Source organism: Manis pentadactyla, chromosome 8 (genome assembly GCF_030020395.1).
Source record: "Manis pentadactyla isolate mManPen7 chromosome 8, mManPen7.hap1, whole genome shotgun sequence".
NCBI lineage: Eukaryota > Metazoa > Chordata > Mammalia > Pholidota > Manidae > Manis > Manis pentadactyla.
The window spans coordinates 1,854,377-1,874,720 of record NC_080026.1 but is presented as its reverse complement, the minus strand read 5'-3'; the positions used below and the strand labels follow the sequence as shown (position 1 = coordinate 1,874,720).

At 51.3% G+C, this 20,344-nt stretch overlaps 1 protein-coding gene across 5 annotated transcripts in view; it reads right to left on the bottom strand.

Annotated features, from left to right (window-relative positions):
* The window catches only part of CNTNAP5 (contactin associated protein family member 5), a 628,981-nt gene that overhangs the window by 66,485 nt on the left and 542,152 nt on the right, over positions 1-20,344 (bottom strand). For all 5 annotated transcript variants that reach the window (XM_036884000.2, XM_036884003.2, XM_036884001.2 and 2 more), the window contains one exon: positions 19,764-19,985. In XM_036884000.2, coding sequence (XP_036739895.2) covers positions 19,764-19,985 — 222 coding nt within the window. The remainder of the gene's footprint in view (positions 1-19,763; positions 19,986-20,344) is intronic.

Below are 20,344 nucleotides of genomic sequence, written 5' to 3'. Positions count from 1 at the left end.
TGAGAAAAATATAGGAAGTAACTCCTATTGGAGGCAAATAAATTACTGTTTTCCAATGATTTTAAGAGTATACATTTACTACCCTAACTCTGGTTAAGGAGAAGAGACACATATCCTATGCTCTGTGTGAAAGTGGGTACTAGGTAGACCTTATTAGCAGAACATGGCGTTTATGAAGAGCTCTAAATATCAGTGGTTTAAATAATTACTATCTTCATTTATCTAATAAGATTCGGCTCTTGTCATTTCCTTCTTTGCTGGCCACTCTCCCGTTTTTACAATGGGTAAGAACACATGAGCGACTATGATGTCTGCATGAGCAGCAGCCTATTATTTCTAAGAAGAAAAGGGGTGGGTGGCTAAGGAGCATTACACCATGAATTGAAGTTGCCCTTTTTTTCATCTCTGAGATCTTGTAAAAGTGTGTGAAGTCCAGGAATACAGGAACTCCGGGAAAGCAGATACATTAGTAAGGAAGCACCAGCTCTGCTGCCTGCACGACAGCCTGCAGGCAGGCGGTTCCTTCAGGGATGAGGGCTGGCTCGCCCGGAGGCACGTCTGTGCCCTCCACACTCCATCCCAGGCAGGCACCGCTCATCACGTCCTCTCTCAAGCCAGGGCCAAGCATCTCCCAGCTGTTCCCAGGACAGCCACTAATCGATGGGGCTGCCAGGAAAGTGGCCATGCCTGGACTCAGTTTCAGGTCACGGACACGCACCCACCCTCTCAGGCCCCAGTACTCATGAGTGCCCTGCCTCGGGCACCCTGCTGCATACGCTGGTGATGCATGAGGCCTTTCTGCTGCCCATGATGGACGGCACGGCCCGGCAGACTTGCCATCACAGCCTTGTGCTTTTCCTTTCAGTCCAGCAGCAGCAGCTGCCAGCAAGCAGGCCGCCTCCCATTTGGGAACACAGCAGGGATAAGCAGAACACTGTTCCTGGCATTTTAGCAAGAAAACTGAAAGTGACCCACAAAGATGGAGGAAAAGGAATGACAACCCACAGATGGTCTGGGAAAGGGCATCATCATCGCCTGTGTGCAGGCACACTGGCCCTGCGGCCCGTTGCCAGCCCGGCGCAGTCAGCAGCCTCCTTGGTGGTAACGACGGCAGCTGGTCACCGTGTCACTGGGCCCTCCCCATGCGGGAGCCACTGTGCTAGGTGTGGGGCAAGCTGCACTCATCACTGCTGTCTCCACAAGCGTCCTCTGTGGCTCTGCTGGACAATGAATGGGGGTCCAGCTTCAGACGTGTCCAGGGATTTACCCAAGGTCACCCAATAAGTGGCAGAGCTGGGATTCGTCCCTAAGCCCCCATTTCTATCCACTTGCTTCTCTTCTCTGATGGGTCAGCAAAGAGCAATGCGAGCGAGGACGCTTGTGGACATGGAGAGGTTCACTGACTTGCAAAAAGCAGCAGGACTAGTTTGCAGTGAAGTCAGAGTTACAACCCAGACCCTTGTGACTCTTATTCGGCAATTCCTGCATTTCATCGACAGGACATGTTAGCGTGGTGAAGGTGGAGTGGTGATGGGAGCTGCAGGGGCTGCTGGTGGGTCTGGGACACTAAGCATTTGGTAATGGATCCGCTTTAGAAAGGGGTACCCACACCCAGCACAGCAGCTCCTAAGCAGGCAGCCAGAGTCCTCTGGAGACCCGTGTGGCACTGAAGAGAGCTGGTTCCTTTAGCGCCCCATCTGCTGTCTCAGGCCCTGGGTCCTCAATCGTTCTCCAAGAAGGGGTGTTTCCAAGCTTACTCCATAGAGCCTGCCCATTGTGGCTGGGTGGCCATGTGACTGGCATGCCAGGACAGCCCTGAATGACACAGTTACAGTGGTGAGGTTATAATTAACACTCCTTCCTACTGTCAGAAGTATCCCTGTACTGGTGATAATGTATTGATTGCACTAATTAGGGCAGTAATTATAATAAAAGATTGCATTTTCTTTCTCTGAGTTATTTTCATTCTGCAAGACCATGGGCTCCTCAAGGACAGAAAGAGTGCTCCATGCCCACCTGCCCTGTACCCACCCATTTCAGCACTATGCTGGGCACACAGGTGCAGTTTGGGCTCAGTGAATTTCAACCTGTTACTCAAGATTACCTCAAGTTCTCACCTGAGATGCACCTAGCTCAATTTCTGCCAGAGACCTAGTTTTAATGTAAAATTTCTCTCAGCAGGGAAGACATGCACAATCTAACAGAATATCCCACAGAAGTTTCCCATACAAGCCAATACTTTTAGCAAATGCTCTAGAAGTGAGTAAACACATTTGCATTGGCTGTATAAACATCACATATATGGAGTGAAATGACTCAGCCTAGAAATCGTTTGAGTTATTGATCTGTGTTGTTCCTGTGATTTCATTGTCTGCAGCCTTGTCTAAAACAAAAACTAAATAACTTCTGGAAACACAAATACATATGTTTCAAAATGGCACTAATGCATCTAGCTAGAAAGGGGCTGCTAATCACATAATGTTACATGAACATTCATGAACAAATTCATGCAAAATAAGTCATGTTCCTTGTTGAGATTATTTGTGTCTGTAAATACACAATAACATAATTGCTTGCTTAACAGATCAGTTGAATTGCCCATAACGCTGCTCTCAAAGGATGAGGAGAAGAGTTAAGTAGGACAATACAGGAACGACAGGTGAAGGACTTCACGGGAAAAATAAAAATCAGGAGTCTCAGAGGCTCTCATAGCGAGAACCCCTCTCCCAGCCCCACAGCACCAGCCTAGCAGGGACAGGGCTGGAAACTGTACCTAGGCTAAGGTTCTGAGAACCAGATCAGCCAGGAAGATGAGTCAGGGCTCTCCCTGAGGCTATAGAGCGCAGAACCAATGATCATGAGGGTAAAGGCATAACTGAAAGTCAGGTAGACAGTCACCTGTCACAGACTGGATGGCTGGGTGATAAGACAGAAGCCAGGTCTTCCCCAAGGAGAAGAAAACCCAGAACGTGAGAAGGAATCAGTAGGTCTGGAGGGGGCCTGCGTTTCTCACAAGGCCCCTGCATAGACACCACTGGTCTGTGGACAGCACGTGGAAGAGCAGGAGACAGGCGAACAAGCCCCGGACCCCTGCTGTGGCACTGCTGTGTGGCCACAGCGTCCTGGAGCACCAAACCTTGGGTACTCCAAGTTAGCACATTCCACCATCCCCTGGGTCACAGGTTAGAACATAGGACCCTCAGCCCTGTCCCCAGAAATCAGGAGGTAGTGGGTCTGGGGTAGAGCCAGGCATGTGCACCCCTCGTTCCCAGGGTCAGGGGAGGACTCTCAAGAGAAGGCAGCATCTGCATGCGGCCTCAATGAACAGCCACTTGGCGTCCGGTGAGAGAGGGCTGCAGGCTGAGCGAAGGTTAACATGAAGCCTGAGGCTTCAGCCTGTGGGCACCCTCCAGGGACCCTGAGGGGCAGGTGGGCAGGCCTGGGAGACAAGGTGGGGGGTCAAGGACGGAGCCGGGGCCAGACGGCGAATGGCCTGCAGCCTCCAGGGAGGGGGAGGCCTCTCTGGGCGCCGTGTAGAGGATGGGCTGCCGCAGAGAAGAGCCCAGGAGGAAGGACTGTAAGGTGGGCACGGCGGCTGAGCAGACGGGAGGTGCAGGGAACATGGATGAGCCGGGTGGGGTGCAAGTGGTCCGCAGTGTTTGACTCCGAATCTCTTCTGCAGCCACAGACAGGGAATTGTGAGGGAATGGCCAAAGTGAAAATGCACTATATGAGTTCACGTTAATTTTAATTTACGCACCTCGGGGAGCCAGGCACCTAACAGCTCAGAGGTCATGGCTGGTCAGTGGGGTTTGGAGGAGGAAGCCCAGGGACAAATGGGGCTGCCACACAGTGAGCGTCCTGCCCTGTTTGAAAATCCAGCCCCCCCTTTGCAAAGGGGCTTTGGAGTAGATCAGTTCTGACTGGTGCATAGCATCTGCTCCGCTGCTTGGTCCCAGTTTTCATCCCAGAGAGTCGTGCCTCAGCTATTCCTGCAGCGCAGCACTTAGCGTTGATTCCTGGCAGTGGCCCGCCCAGCTGGGGGTGGGGAGGGGTGGTCCCTGGAGGTGAGGGGGGTGTGGGATCAGTGGCATCCCCTGGCATGGCAGGGGGAGGTTGCCAGTGCAAACAGACCGGTTTCCACGCAGCTGCATTATTCTTTCAAGTTCTCTACAAGGCACCCCCGTTATGCCTGCCCCCACAAGAGGGACCTCCCGTGGTCCACGCCCCATGCTAGCCATGCTCCCCACACCCACTATAGCTAACTATGCCAGGTCTGAGGAAACTGCCAAATCGAAGGGCCACAGGTATTTCCTGAGCTAAAAGAGAGACTTTAAGAAAACACAACTTCGTTGGGATTAGCTTTCATTCCAAGGCCAATACTTTGTAAGTGGAAGTATGCGGACACTGAATGCTATTTTCCTGCAGTAAAAGAACCGTATTTGAGACAATAGGAATTCTGTGCACTTCACAATCATCCCGTGAGTTTATAGCCCCTCAATCTTTCATACAACTGTAACTACACTGTACTCAGAAGGCCTTAAAAATCATCAAGGCCAACCTCACAGTCAGGATCAGAAAACTGAGGCCCACAGACATTGAGTGAGTAGACCAAGGTCACTCAGGACTTCTGTTTGGTTCTATTTTAGCTTGTTTTGAAGTATAACATATAACTGTGCTGTGTGTAGACACTTGGCACGCGTTTCATATGGCATCATGCTCCACACATCTTCACAAATGGGATGTACCTAGCTCAGGAGATGGTATTTCAGGGGCTCCCTCAGGTCTCTGTAATGTCACTCCCCCATATCTAGTGACCCCCTATTTAGGGTAATCACTGCTACGATTTCTAATAGCATTGCTCCATTTTGCATGTTTTTGAAATTTATAAAAATTGGAATTATGGAGAATACACTTTCTATGTCTGGTCTCAAGTCTGTGGGATGTTTCCCTTTGTTTTATGTGTATGTGAACCACTCGTTCTTGTGCACTGAGTGGATGTGTACGAGGGCCAAGTTTCTCATGACTGAGAAGCCCTAGAGACGCAGCAGGGGCCTCTAGGCTGGGATGTTCACACCCACGTATGCACAGCCCCCATCCTGGAGGGCAGGGGCACCTGCGACCCGCTTCTAACAAACAGAACGTGGCAAAGGTGATGGGCTGGCGCTCCTGTAACTGCAGGTCCGGATCGATCCAGCAGACACCTGCGGGTGCTCCCCTGCTCCTTTGAAGGAGTAAGCTGTGCGGCCTGTGGAGGGTCCCATGTGGCCAGGAATGGTGGGCCGCTGTCAGGGGCTGACAGCAGTACCTGGTGGACAGCCAGCAAGAACCCAGACCTCAGTTCTAAAACCAGGAGGCACTGAGTTCAGCCACCAAGCCGAGGCAGCTCCGAAGCTGATCCTTCCCCAGTGGGGCCCTGAGGAGACCACAGCCCTCTGGACACCTTGAGCAGAAGGTGCAGACGCAGAGCGAGTGCCTGGGCTCCCGGACCCCGGTCACCGCGCGGTGAGAGCGTGCGCCCCTTCAGCCCAGCCCACGGAGTCGGGGGGAAGGGGTCCCTCGGCAGAGGGCCGCCCGTGCAGGGACCGGCTCTCAGGCCTCCCAGGAACAGGGACTTTTGTTCCTCACTTTGCTGAAGGCTGAACAAACTCCCTGCACACTCCCCGTCCCACCGCCTCTGCGATCCATTCTCAGCAACAACCACTTGGGCGAACGGAGATGATGAAGTTTGTCAGGCAAGTTTTAATCATTTTAAATGTATAAACCTTTAAAAAGTCATCTGTTGACTGGTCAGACACGAATGGGAAGCAAGGGGGAGAAGCTGAGTTTGGACATGTCAGGGCAGTTTCCTGGGAAGAACCATCTTAGAGGAGAAAAGGAAAAAAAAAGAAAAGAAAACTGGGGTCGTATATCTTCACGATGCCATTTGCGTCACGTGTTTCCCGCGGACACACCTTGGAGCTGTGCCGCGCGGGGTGCGGTGCAGACCCGAGTCAGGGTCATCCCGGGGCAGGCACCTCCCGGGCAGACACGGCTGAGGCCGCCCGCCCGCCCCGGAGAAAGCCTGCTGCCTCCGGGAGGTGAGTCCCCGGGAGCCCATTTCTATTCCTTTTCACTCTGTCCTTGATTTATTGCCTTTGCCCAGCGTCAGCATGACAGAGGCTTTAGCTCTGAGCACAAAATGGCATTCCAGACGCCACTAAATATATTTGTAAGACAAGAGCAGCCAAGAAAATTAAACTGCCGGCACGAAGACCGGCTGTTATTTAGAGCTGGAGAGAGATTATGGGGGATTATTACTTTATCAAAAAATATTTCCACTATGAAACTAGTGCATTTTTCTTCAGTACCTTTGGCGGGGTGCTAATTTATCTCCCACCTTGCATGGATTTTGGCCCTTCATTGCCAATTTATCAGACAGCCTGAGAAACGCCGGGGGCCTATGGTACAGGACGCCCAGGCTTACTCAGCGATCGCTGCAGGGAGCTGGAGAGCGGGACCTTGCAGGGGGGTTTCACGTGCGCTGTCTCTTTGATTTCCATTGCCGGGCTTTCGTCTGAACCACCAGGGACTCATCTTTACTCTCCTTTGCCTTTTTAGAGGCCCCGCCTCAAGATAGCAACGCAAACAGCCGACACCCACTAGGTTTCCTTTACGGAGCTGATGACTCCGTAACATTTTTTTCCCTCCCTTTTGTAAACGCAGTGATTTATCTGTTTCAGATTGCCTCTCTTTGAAGATATTTTTCCTCAGACTCTTAAAATACTTTGAGAGGGAAAAATGCCTAACAAAATTAGAGATAAGAGGATAAGAGTGATCCATTTTTATTATATGCTACTTCTTAAAGTTTCTCATGTTAGCTTCCACGCTGTTAAGTTGTTATCCACTTTAATTTCTTCTCCCTGATTCTTAGCTGTGCTTTAGTGCAACACAAAGATATGACAGTGAACTAACTCTTTTAAAGATGAACCACTAGAATATGCTTCTAAAAAGGTTCTTTTGCTTAAAAAAAAGTGTCTTGTTGCTGTTAAAAGCTTCTAAGCAATTTCACTAGAAAACGTTGTCTATAATGGTGGAGTATTCATCATGCGTAGACACCGGCCCCCCAAATGGCGCTAGACCAGTGCTGAGTCTCCAAATCAGCATCATAGCTGTGCGTCCACCAGGCCGGCACAGACTGGGACCATTTCTGCATAGGCTGCCGCAGGAGCCCGCTGGGAGGGGCCCGGGGAACGCTTCCCAGAAATGATATTAAACTTAGACTTGAAGAAGTCAGATTCTGTCAGTGAAGAAGAAGTGATGTTAGGAAGGGAAAGAATGTTTCAAGCCAGGGTAACAAAATGCACAGAGCGCCAGAGATGAGTGATGTGTTCAACGGTCTGAACATGACTCAGCGTGGGTGAGGGACAGTGGGATGTGCAAATAAGCACTGAAGCTTCACAGGGAAGCAAGCAACCAGGATTGAAGAGAATTTGGAAATCAGCCCAAGAGCCATGGGAGCTATCGGAAAATGCAAGTACAAGAATGTATTAAAGAATGCATTTGAATGCATTTGAATTCTATAAAAATGGCCCTGGTCAGAAGAGAGAATGAGTTAAAGGGCACAGGCCGGGAGGTCAGGAGAATACTGGGCGCCATTGCACTAATCTGCTGAGACTCAGATTCCAGGACAAAGAACCGACCTGGGCGCATAAACATTTGTATAGACAGGAGAGACGGAGGAAGCGGACGCGACGCAGGGGAAGGAGGCCTGATGAAATCAGGGGACAGATGGACCCCGGAGGGTCAGGGAGACGCGCTGACATATGCTTCTGACGTGGGCATCTGGGTGGGCACAGAGTCCTGCCCTGGGTGAGGAGGACCCAAGCAAGGGAGGATCTGGCTCTGAATGTGCGTGTGTGTGTGTGTATGTGTGTATGTGAGTGTGTGAGAGCATGTGTGTGTGTGTGTGTGTGTGTGTGGATGTATGTGAGAGTGTGTGAGTGTGTGTGTGTGTGTGTGTGTGAAGCTTGAGGCCAACCTGAGACGTGCAGTGAAGTGCAGCTGTCCCCTCACACAGGACAGGTTCCTCAAGGCGGCACAGGTCTACCTAGTCACCAAGTGCAGTCATGGGAATGGGTGATGCACCTCAGGGCGGGTGTATCTTTCCCCCGGAAGAGCTAGAAGCGCCCCGAGAAAGCCAGCAGGCTGAGGACATGGTGCCCGAGGGAGGGCTGAGCGGCAGCAGCCAGCAGTGTGACAGGCCCCGGGGCCCAGGCCAGGCAGACCTGCCAGTGGCGCCGTGTCCTGGCGGGCTCCACACGGACTGTTTGAATAACGTGCACAAAGTGCTGAGGAAGTAGAATATCTATTTGTTATATTGAATATTCCCAACTAAACTGTTTCATCCCATGGTTTCTCCATTCATTCATGGAGGGACTCGATACACTGCCCGAGGACACGGCCACTGGGTAGGTGTGCGACTTGGCGCAAACCCCTAAAGCTCCTCAGTGAACGTCCCTCACCTGCTTGTGTGAGCTCACTGGTGGGGCAGGAGTGAGTTTTCTACTAACAGAATCATACATTTTCTACTGCGTATTCAAACAGTGGACTTATTTCATGTGCTTAATTATTGCTTTTAAAAACAATACATTTTGAAAGTCAAATACTATAGAAAAACTTAACAGGAGAAAGCAACCCCCCCACTGTGAGCCTCCCCCCACAGGACCCTCCTCTTCATGTGTATTACATCTAGTCCTATTAGTCTTTCTGTCATTTCCCTTCAGCTTTATTAAATATGTTGCTGTTTCCTAATTTATCAAGTGTAGGTATTCTGCTTTGCCTCCCCACCATGACAGGTGAAGGATTACCTTCCTGGGACCCCGTCACACATGGCCACCCTCCCTGTGCCTCCAACAGGAGTGCAGGGCAGTCCTGGTGAGGATGGTTTCCAAAGACCATATTGCCACGCCCCTTGTAAACGGCCGCCTTTTCAGGCATCTACCCCTTGTCAGTGTGCCGCCTCCTAGGCCAGGTTTTCTCAACCTCAACGCTGCTGACATTCTGGGCCAGGTAATTCTCTGTGTGTGTGGGCGGGGGGGGGGAGCGGCCAGGGGTCCCTGTGATGTTTAGCAGCATCCCTAGCTTCTATCCACTACTTAAAAGTAGTACTTTTCATCTTGATAACAAAAAAAAGTCTCCAGAGGTTGCCAACTGTCCCCTGCAGTGGGTTGGGGGACCACGCCCGGCTGAGGGCCACCGGCCTAGACTGGCTGCTCCTGGGGACTTCTGCATTGCCATTATCCTGCGGTTATCTGGCCTGATCTGCAGTGGGAAACAGTGTCCTGGGTACTCTGTCTTTCCTTTTTATACGTGTCTTTGGGTGATGCACACTGTGGCAGGGGGGCTCTAGGAAGCCCCCTGCCTTCTATGCATAACACTGTTTAATTTCCTCCCACCCAACATTGCACCAGGTGTCCCTGCTGAGTTCAGGTTCTAAAAGATTCTGATTTCTGTCTTGGGCACTCTCTATTATGTGTATCTCTCTCCCTCTGTCCCTTTCTTGTCCTTCCTCCCCGCCTTTCTCACCCCATCTCTGGGGAAAGCCAACTGACATGCTGTCTGTGCAGCCCTGTTGGACGTCAAAGGATAAAAGGCTGGAAGTTCCTGTCAACAGCTGCATGGAGCTTGGAGCAGGTGATCGAGTCCCCTCAGGTGACTGCAGCCCAGGCTGAGAGTGTGACCTTCTCCAAGAGCCTGAAATCATGCATGCAAACCCACCCCAGAATCCTGAACTCTCACAGAATTGTGTAGGTGAGAATGTTCTTTTAAGGTGCTAACTCTTAGGGTAATTTTAAATACACCATTAAGTCAACAATGCATGCACACCAAGCAGCATCCTAATAAAGGTGTTTAGGACCTTAAATGATGACCTGAGATACCTCTGCTCCTTATGTAGGACACTGCTTTTGTTCCTCCATCACACATGACCAATAATTTGGCTGAGCACAGAACTCTAATTTAGAACCACTTTCCCTTGGAATTGTCAAGATGCTCCCATGATCTTCAAACTTCCAGCGCTTCTGATAGGTTCTCTGCTAGCCCACGTCCTGGCCCCATCGGTAGCAGAGTCAGGATTTTGCCTTTGTTGCTGAACGCATCTTTTTCTGCTCACTGTGCTAGGCAGGGACATACTTATGTCACATTTCCTTTATTCTATGAAGAATTTTCTATTATATATTTGATCATATCCTCTCCCATCTGTTTTCTTCTTCTATGAATCCTGCTCCATGTTGTATATCATGTTTCAACCCTCTGATTTTCTCTTCTTTGTCCAGTTTTTTGCATTTTTGTTCGACTTTCTAGATTTCTCACATTTTGTCTTCCAACTTTGTAGATTTTCAATAATTTCCTCTACTGCATTTCCAAGAGTCCTTTGCTATTGTTTGGGAGTTTAGTGAAGAACCGTGTCTTTGTTCCATGCATTGATATATTCTCCTCCCTCTCTGAAGTTTATAGTTGCAATGCTTCTCCTGCCTCCTACATTATCTGGGTTCTATCCACTTGATTTGCTCATTTGCTTCGATCCTTACCTTTCACTCTGGAGTTTTTTGGGATTATCTGGTGGGCCTGGTTCCCTGTTCACACCACTGAGACCCTACAGACTGGACTGAGATCCCATGTGTAGGCTGACTTTGTCGACAGAAGGGATGTACTGCTGATCATAGGGGTAAAACAATTTTTTTCAGCGGGGCACCTCTAAAAGTCTAGTTATCAGGTATATTTTTTGTGGGGCTATTCAGTTCTTCTCTGGGAAAACCCTCTTGTCTCCGGCATGAGGAGCGGCAAGGCTCCCTGTACGAGCTCTTGAAGGAGGGCAGGGAAACAGGCTGGGACACCACAGGCCAGAGGGTGGGCAGGTGTCACCCCTTTCCTGTCCAGCCTCGGGCGCTGGCTCCATCTCTTCGTGCTCTGGTCTTCTGGGCCGGGGCGGAAAGGAACTGGCTTATCTGCCTGGAGAGGGGATGGTGGGTCTGGGTGCAGCAGACACAGCAAACGGCCTCCTGTAAGAATGTTACCACCTGTGCCTCTGCCTCCTGCTCCATCCAGATGCCACGGTGCACGGAGCGCCCAGGCTGAGCCCCTCCTGGATGCCTTCCCCTTGGCACGCCATGCAGAGCCCTGATCGGGGCCAACTCCGCTCCTCGCCTGCGGCCAGACTTCAAACGTGTGGATGCTTACCTGACCCACGCTCGGTGCTCCCCTCTTTGTCTTTTTGAGTTTCTACTCTCCTTTCCCTGGTTTCTTTATGTCATTGTGAGGAGTTGAAGAACAGTGACAACATCCTTGCATACCCATCCTCCATGTTTAAATAAGAGCATGCATTTACTACATGGGATTTTTCTGAACCCCTGAAACATTCTTTGAGCCCTATTAATAATATTAAAATTACTTGTCTGAGAAAGTAGCCCTTCCCCAGTGCTATTTATTTCACTCTGAAATTTCAGTTGACACCGGCCGGCCTCTGAGGTGGGGGATCTCACTGTACCCTGCGACTGGCATCGCAGACACTGGCAGCAACAGGGTTTTCCCGCTCGGCAGTTTGTGGGCTTCTCTGTGCACCAAACAACTGGCCAAATAGGAGATAGCTGGCTGCCCCTCTCCTTGGCAATGCCTTCTGGTGCCCGGTGGGGCTCTGGCGCTCCTCAGCACCCCATCATTTCACACGGCCCACCGTTAGGCAGCTCTGCAGAAAGGTACTGCTGGGGACTAACGGCCACGACAGAGCGCACACCCTCCATGGAAGCGAATGGAGGGAAACGACAGGCGCTCACCAGGTAGTATGAATGACACAAGAGGCTGGACACCAGAGCCAGACAGCCTGCGAGCGACAGAGTGAGTCGTGGGTTTTGACCATGGCCACACGGTTCCTTGCTGTGTTCGTGGACTTGCCAGCCAGCCTGTCTCCTGACCTGCCCATTCTACCCCCACAGCCACCGTGCCTGCGAGCACTGAATGAGCGAATGCACAAAGCGCTCACCTGCACCTCGGCACGTGGGAAGCACCTCCAGGAGTCAGCCCCCACCAGCCCACTGGGAGACCGAGGAGGGTCTCCCGCCGTAGGGGCAGGAACCTGAACAGGACTCAGGTTGGAGTAAGGCTGGGAGCCCTTTGCCCTCTCCCTGCCGCAGCTTTAGAATTGAGGGGGTTCAGTTTTCAGCCCTCATGTCTAAGCACTGAGAGGTCAGACTACTTATTAAGGTGGAAACACACCTTCAGTAAATGTGAATGAGGAGAACCCACAATAACAAAGGCCTCCTTGTTGCACAAAAGGTGATTAACTACACGGAGAGCAGAACAGACCCTGAGCCCAGGGCTCTGCTGACTCGGCGCCACATCTCAGGCTCTGAGTATTTATAAGATCAAGTGGTCTAAGAAGAATAAAACCACGTCTTTTCTCTGAGGAAAGCTTTCTTCACACAGACTTCGACTACTTTCTTAATCCTTAAGCCTCTAATTAGAGTTCTAGGCCAAAAGCTATATTCGGACCCCATTTTCTCCACCCCTGGCTTAAAAAAAAGAAATCAAGGCAGCTCGGTACCCAGCCGGCTCTCTGCTCTGTTTTGTAATAACCATTTTTTTTTTTTTTGTATTTACCCACATCTTTCATCAAGTTCCTTCAAATAGGATCTCATTAATCCTTAGCACTCCTGTGACGCCCTCAAGCATCGTGATTATGCCAGATTTACAGAGGGAGAAACACAGGCCCATACACGCCTCTCCCGTGTTTACAGACACACGAATGGGTGGCAACTGATTGTCATGCTACCGCTGCACGAGAGCAGCCCCTTTGAGAACACAAGCAGCTGCTCAATTCTTGGAAAATTTCTCAAGAGTTGTTTAAACTGGAGAAGTACAAAGTGAGCCGACCTCAAAGGCCCTCAGAAAATAAAACTGAAGAATGCCAGCTCCACAGAGTCCCTCTTTCCAAAGCGTACTGCCTCCCACATGCACCTTAAAGGTGATAATATGATGGTCCTCAGGAAGAGTTAAGACCATTCATCCTCAGCAGGGGAACTTACTTGCCTGCCCACCTTCACTGGGAAGCCCTTTGCGATGTGCTGAGAGGGGCTGCCATCTCTCCCAGCAGACCCCACTAATCCTAGGGAGTCTTCCCACGGACAGCGTGGGCTGATCCCACACTTGCTGGGTGAGGACCTCCTCCTATAGCCCAAGAGCACCAGGGCCCACTGTGCTCTGGGAACTCTGCCACATGCTGACATTTCAGAGGGGAAATGCATAGGGAACATCGCCATAAGATGCTCCTACCTGACTTCCATTCTCCAGTTGTGAGCATGTAGCCCAGTACCTGCCACATGGCAGGCACCACGGCGAGGATGTTTTTGTCCCCCTCAAAGCCTTATGTTGATGCCTGGGCCCCCACTGTGGCTCCACGTGGACACAGAGCCTCTAAGGAAGTGGTTATGGCTAAATAAGCGCGAAGGGTGAAGCTCTGAGCCGACAGGATGCATGGCCTTTGCAGAGAGGACAAGAGGAGAGAGTGCCTTCCCTGTCTGCACAGGCAGCGCGGGAGGGCCGCGTGAGTGCACGGCGGGAAGGGGCCAGCTGCAACCCAAGGCGGGCACCTCTGCTGCCACCAGCCCTGCCCCACACTGACCACCAACCTCCAGCCTCCACATCCATGAGAAAACACGTTTCTGCAGACCAAACCCCTGAGGCTGTGGTAGTTTGTTATGGCAGCCCCGGCAGACGACTCAGCAGGTATGACATAGCTGTTGGTAGAGTTCATTGTGGTCTGTTATCTTCTGGTCTCATTTTCACACCAGCCTTTGATGACTGCTCCTCGCCCAGGGGCCTAGCCGACTCAGGAGCTGCCAGTCCCCATTCTGGTGTCCTTGGCACCCATCCTTGGTCTCCCTGGTGGCGGCACATGCCAGCTCCGCAGCCCGAGTGTGCAGGATGCAGCGGCGTTGGCCCCGCTCTGGCTGGGCCGGGCAGGGAGCAGAGCTCGGCATTAGTCCTGCAGAGTCGGCTCATCAGCTCGTTTCATATTCCCGTGTGTCTGCCTTTCAGGGACATCACTCTAGCTCCCCAAAGGCCTGCTGCACATCAGGTTTGAGAACAGCATTCTTACAGTCTTGTTTTCATGCTTTGGCATATGCAGTGCGGCCGCCTGTGCCTCATTTTCCTCCTTCCGGAGGTCATGTCCAACCCATAGGGACTCTGCCTATAGCAATGGGCAGTTGTCGTACCCTTTGTATTCATTTTAATCTCATTAACCTGAATCCTCATCTTCACATCTGTGTTCTGATAACCCAAGCATGCAGATAATTCATGTTATTGTCAATAACAACACGCACTGTTCAGTATGTTACAGTCTGCGAAGCTGGTCTCCTTGCATTATCTCATTGGATCTTTGTGGCAGCTGACTGAGCCGCTAGAACAAATTACTATGAATTGGGCAGCCCAAATGGCAGACGTCCCCAGTGCTCTGGACGCCGGTGAGATCCGGGGGCCGGCCAGCCGTGTCCCTGGGGGGACAGAGCACGCTCAGAGTCCCCTTTAGCAAGGACTCCGTCAGATCAGGGCTCCCCCGCCGTGACCTCACTTAGCTTGGATTACCTTCCTGGTCTAAACACAGCCTCACTCAGTCAGGCCTTCAACATCGGGATGTGAGGGGGCCCAGCCCAGCCCACAGCGATCCCGGACCCGCGGGCACACCATGCCAAGGAATGGACGACAAAGAGAAACCGGAGAGGCGGCCCAGACCCCGTGTCACTCATCACGCCTCCCCCTTTCCTCCCAGCCCTCCCCCGCCCCAGCCCCGCAGTGGACTGACTGTGTGACACTGGAGAAGCCATTTGTTCCCGCCCATCTCACCGTCCTTCCCCAGAGGGAGGAGGCAGGAGGGAGTCCTCCTGGCTGCCCCCTGAGGCCACGGTGGGTCACCACCACATGACTGTGGGACGGAGGGCGGCACCCAGCAGAGCCTGGGGTCTCCCACAGAGGTCAGTCATTCCAAAGCACCAAAATGTTGCCTGACACAAGACTGGAGACTGAAGGGGTCAGGGTGCATAAGGCAGGGGACATGGGGCATTTCTCCTGGCTTCTCTCTGGCTGTTTAGTGGGGTTCCTGCTGCTCTGAGGGACCCCAGCGTATGGTGGGGTTAGAGAGGGGATGTCAGGGGACAGAGTTGAAGTGTGAGGGTCCTCTGTGAGGAAGCAGCGGAGGTGGCCCGTGTCTGAGGGCCCCCCACCCTGGCTAGCACAAGGTCTGCCCACTGAAGACGCTCCCCTTCTGGTTTCCTGCTTCTTGCTTTCTCCCTGGAGTCGGGCAGCTGGGAATGTGGTGTCTGAGCTCATCCATATTCCCTCCAAGGTGTGTGCAATCGCAGTGCATCTTATGAATGCGTATGTTTAAGAAAAGACAGATTAAAGGAAATCCTGAAGCAAATGGGGCAAACCGTTTGGTGCTGGAGGGCAGCCGAGCAGCCACTGTGGAAGGTGACCTGCAGACCCTGTGCCGACTCTGGCCCCAAATGACTCCGGCATAGACTGACGGCCGCAGAGTCAGTACGGGTCTAAATTTGACTCTTCTACGTCTACCGTCAAGGAGACAAGAAAGGCAGATGATGAAAGAATAGAGAAGGAAATTCACTGGGGAAAATATGTATTTCATATGCAATGGGAATAAAATGGAGAAAATGAGGACCAATCAAAGACACATTTTATTAAAAAAAAAAATTTCTGCCTGGAGAATACTGACCTCTTTCGTGGCCTGACTCCAGGGTCACCAGCTCCATGAGGCCTTCCACACCCTCCCTCCTAGAAGGAACTGGTCACTATTTGTTTCTTTGCCTCTTTCCACCCAGAACAGACCCTATCCTAGTGTCTAGGACCTGCTGTGAATCTACTTATGATCTTGTGTCTGTCCCCAGCCTACATTCTTGGGGGCAGGCAGGATCCTGTCTATCTCTGTCTCTCAGAGGGGAAGTGGTCCTGACACAGGGTGTATGCTCTGACTACGTGTCAAAGGGCAAGACTGTTGAGAGCTCACTGTACTGTGGAGAAGGCAGAGCCACCCACCAGCAAGTGCCATGCAAGCCAGGTGTTTCTTTGGGGTACTCTCAGCAGCTCCCCCAGATGCCCCTGCTCCTCCAGCTCCCTTCTGAGACACCACCCCAGGCCATGGAAACACAGGCCTTCTCTTACCCAAGGACTCTCTGACCCCAAATGCCTTCCTGCCTCTCATCTTCCATCCCCGAAATGAAATCCCTTTTCTTCCTTTAGGAAAAGGGACCATTTTTCCTTTGAAAACATTGAAAAGACAGGAGCAGCTTAACCTGAATAAGTCTCCAATTGGAGAAATTTCATGAAAAATAATGAAGGACAAAGAACAGCAGACCTGGCAAATCAAAGCCCTGCCAGGGAGAGACTTGGAGGCATGACTTGGAATCACATTGCTCTTCTCCCCTGGCCTGGACACCCATATCAGACACATTTGCAAGCCAAGAGTTTTGTTCAGTGTTCATAGCGTTCACCCAGCCAGGTCCTCCCCGAGGCGTCCGAACCCGGAGTGCGGAGCCTGGAGCCGAGCCGTGTGACATGGCTGGCTGGGGCATTTTCCTTCTCCTGGGGATAACCAGGATTCTTTCGAAAAGTGACCCTCTCATCACATTTCCAGATCCCCAAAGATGTTGTAAATCAAAGAAAAGTTAAGAAACTTGTATGAACAGAAGATTCCTAACTCCATTTCAGGGAGGTGAACCAATCTTATAAAATCCTTCCGGAGAAACTCTCCTCAGTCAAACCTTTACCATCTTTGCTCACCAAATTTTGTCTCAATCTGTAAGTCTTCTAAACTCCCATTAGTATTTTCAGTGGCATATGTTTCATTTCAGCGGTAAATGCATCAAAGTCACACTAACAACACTCCTACCTCCTGGTGATGCAGTGTCCCTGTGCTACTCACTGGCAGGCAGGCCAGTGGCCTTATGCTCCGAACCTGCTGGCAACAACCTAAGGAGACAGCAGTTCCTAATTCCCCAGGGAAGCATCTCCACGTGTGCAACCAGAGCCCCAGCAGAGGACACTGCCAGGAAAGGGCTAGAGAATCATGAGGTCCATAGCCTGGGAAGAACTTGGACCTTATTTTTCTCCACTGTCCACTTCTAGAATTCTTAGTTACAACTTCTCTGAAAATCATCATTTAACTACTACTTGATGACCTCCAGCGCAAGGACTGTCACTCATGCTATTTTCCTCTATTGTTATGACCCCTGAGTTCCTAGGAGACTCATCCTTAAAGTTAGGCAAAGTCTAACCGCTGGTTAGACTGCTTGAGAAATCTGGGCAACCTGATGTCCTAATGTGTCTAGATTGTCTTTCAAAAATGGAGAGGGCATTTTCTGAGTCTTTTTCTTTTCATGTTTAGACAGAACTGCATCCTACTTTTCTTTGATGTCCCCACAGTTCCGGATACTGTGAAGTGGGTTCAGTAAACGCGCAGTGAGTCAGCGAGAGAATGACTCAACGGCAGGCCCCTTAGTTGTGTTCCTGTGGTCTCAGGAGGTGGCAGGCAATGCCCAGGGCCCCAGACCCTGTCACCAGCCCTGCCCACTGCAATGAGAGGTCCCCAGAGCCAGGGGCGAGGTGCTGATCCCCTGGGGCCACTAGGGGGAGGGACGGTCCCCCCTTGCTCACCACGGCTTGGACACCAGGTTCCCAAGAGTTACAGCAGCTGCAAGGCCTGCCCTTTTGCACCTGCCTTGAGATCCAAGCTTCACAAAGATGAACAAACAAGGCACAAGAATCTTCTGCACCGGGCTGGAGTTTCAGGTGCAGGTGCCTGCGGGGTCACCAAGTGGGCAGTGCATAAAAACTGGGGGGAGGGCAGAAGTCAGGACCACTCTTAGTTAGGCAAGAATACAGAATAAGCCACCAGTCTCTGCGGGGAGGACTGAATTCCAGCTCTTTGCCTTACTCGCTGTGGGATTTTAAGCAAGTTATTTAACTTCCATATTTAAGGTCTTAATTCCTACAACTGTAAGATACTGGGTATATATTAATATCACTGATGACACAGGGCTGTTGTGAGGATTAAGTGCTGTGTACATTAATTAGAACAGTGCCCAGCACAGAGTAATATATCTATCTAGAGAGATACATTAATATATATAGATATATTAATATAATTATACATAATAACAGCATACGGAGTAATTAACATACACACAGTCTGACGAAGCCACTCCCACGCGCTGACCGCATCTGCCCGCACAGCCTGGCAGGGGCCATGCCCACAAGGGGCTGCCGGGAATCGCTCTCACCTCCGTGGTCCACCTGATCGGAGTCGGACTGCACCACTGCAGGGGAAGATTGCTGGGCTGAGTGTCCAGCCCCAGCCGGGTCATGAACTGGCCGCTGGCCCGTGTTGGTGAGTTCATTAATGTCTCAGAGCCCTCAGGCGGCCTTACCAGCCTTGCAGAGGCAGTGCCAGGGCAGAGCTCAGGGACTGACACGGCGCTATAACAGTGCCAATCATACAAATATCTGCTGATAAATACGAGGTCTGATGACCCATAATGCAGCCTTTCTCTCTTGCAGGCTCTTCACCACCAGAGCGTCTGGGAGTGACCAGTCATCATCCCAGGCTCTCTCTCTGCCCAATGGGACGTCACTATTGTTACTGCACTATTATTACTGTACTTTGATGATTATCTGTGACTCCACTCCCAAACCCACTAATTTTGATGCTTGATTTAGGCCTTCCTATCATTCCTTAATTTCAGTGCTGTAAGAGGTCAGAAAGCAAGATGAAGCCAGGAAGAACAACCTCGAGGACAGGTAGGGCAGGGGCAGTGGCGAAGTCTGCCTGAGGCCCAGGGGCGGCACAGTGTGCGTGGGCATCCGGGCCCCTTTCTCCTGGGCACCCCCACAGTCCAGCCTGCGGTGGATGCTTCCAAAGCCCAGACTCACCCCATCCTATCAGGAAATCACATATCCTTGATCACAGGCAAGGGTCCTTGGGACCAGACCGTGCCCCTCTGTGCCCTCTCTGCCTGTCAGACGTTGTTCCATCCCCTGGGTTTCCGTTTCAGAGCTCGTGGCCGTGACTGCACCAACAGCTGACCATTGCAGGAAGGAATTAAGCAGTGAGGAAGAAGCCCCAGCTCCTCCCAACAGCTGTCTAATGAGGAGCCCTCCCCATTCTCTGTGTCCTGGACGCCCTGTATCACTCTTAACCTCCCCATGGTCCATTTTTGCACAGTCCTTTCAAAATCTGACTTGCAGAAGCAAGCCCCATATTCTGCAAGGTTACAACTCACATACACATCTAAGACCCAGGCAGTCAGCTTCTGCTAAAGAAGCCTGGGTTTAGGAGGGTTGGTTCAACAGCCCTTGGGAAAGAGACCGCAGCAAGGTGACACGATACATGGGACAAATGTCCTTCTGAAATCCAGGTGGCTGGCGATCGTCTCCCTTATACTTGTGGATTCCAGCACCAAATAAATAGCAAAGAGTTACTGCTACACAGTGAGGCAAGTTCAAGTCCGTGCGTCTGAGACTGGCCATGACTTGACACTGGCTCTGAACACCAATCCCAACTCCCAACGGTAAGGACAATCTACGGTTTGGCTGGAGGTGTGAGAGAAGCTGCCCAGTGGGATCCAATCTAGGTGGCAGTCACGCGGGGCTCCAGGGCACTCGCACTGTCCCCCAGCCCACCTGAAATGCCAGGGCTTCTTGCTATCGGCACTCACCATTATCGCAGAGCAGGGCGGCCAGGGCATCCTGAGAAGAATTGATGTAAAGCAGAAGGCTGGGCGCCTGGGCTGTCACGAAGGTAACTGCGATGTGTTCCTTGGACAGAGCTGCATCCGCATACATCGCTGAGGATGGGAGGCTTGCATTCTTGGTCACCGGGTACGGTTCTTGAAACATGTAAGTAACTGAGGTGCCAGCCTCAAATGCAGCAGAAACCTCTGCAAAACACAAGAGGGGGAAGTGCACCCTGAACCCTTCAGTGGGTCATTCGAGAGAGCTGAGACTGTGTATTGCTGGCGACCCATGGAGCCCTGTATGAGAGTTTGCACCTGAATTATAGGCTTCCCCCACTATGCAACTGCAGGAATCACATGCCTCCCACGATCATTTTGAAGCAGAAGATGTTATTATTATTTACAAATGACAAAGCATGGGGCTTGCAGAGGTTAAGTACCTTGCACAGCTGGTAAAAGAGCTCAGATTTGTATCTAGAAGTTCACATCCAGTTTAATATACATTTGCAGAATAACCATCATGGGACAGGCTGATTTCTTGAGATGCAAAGAGAAAATGTCCC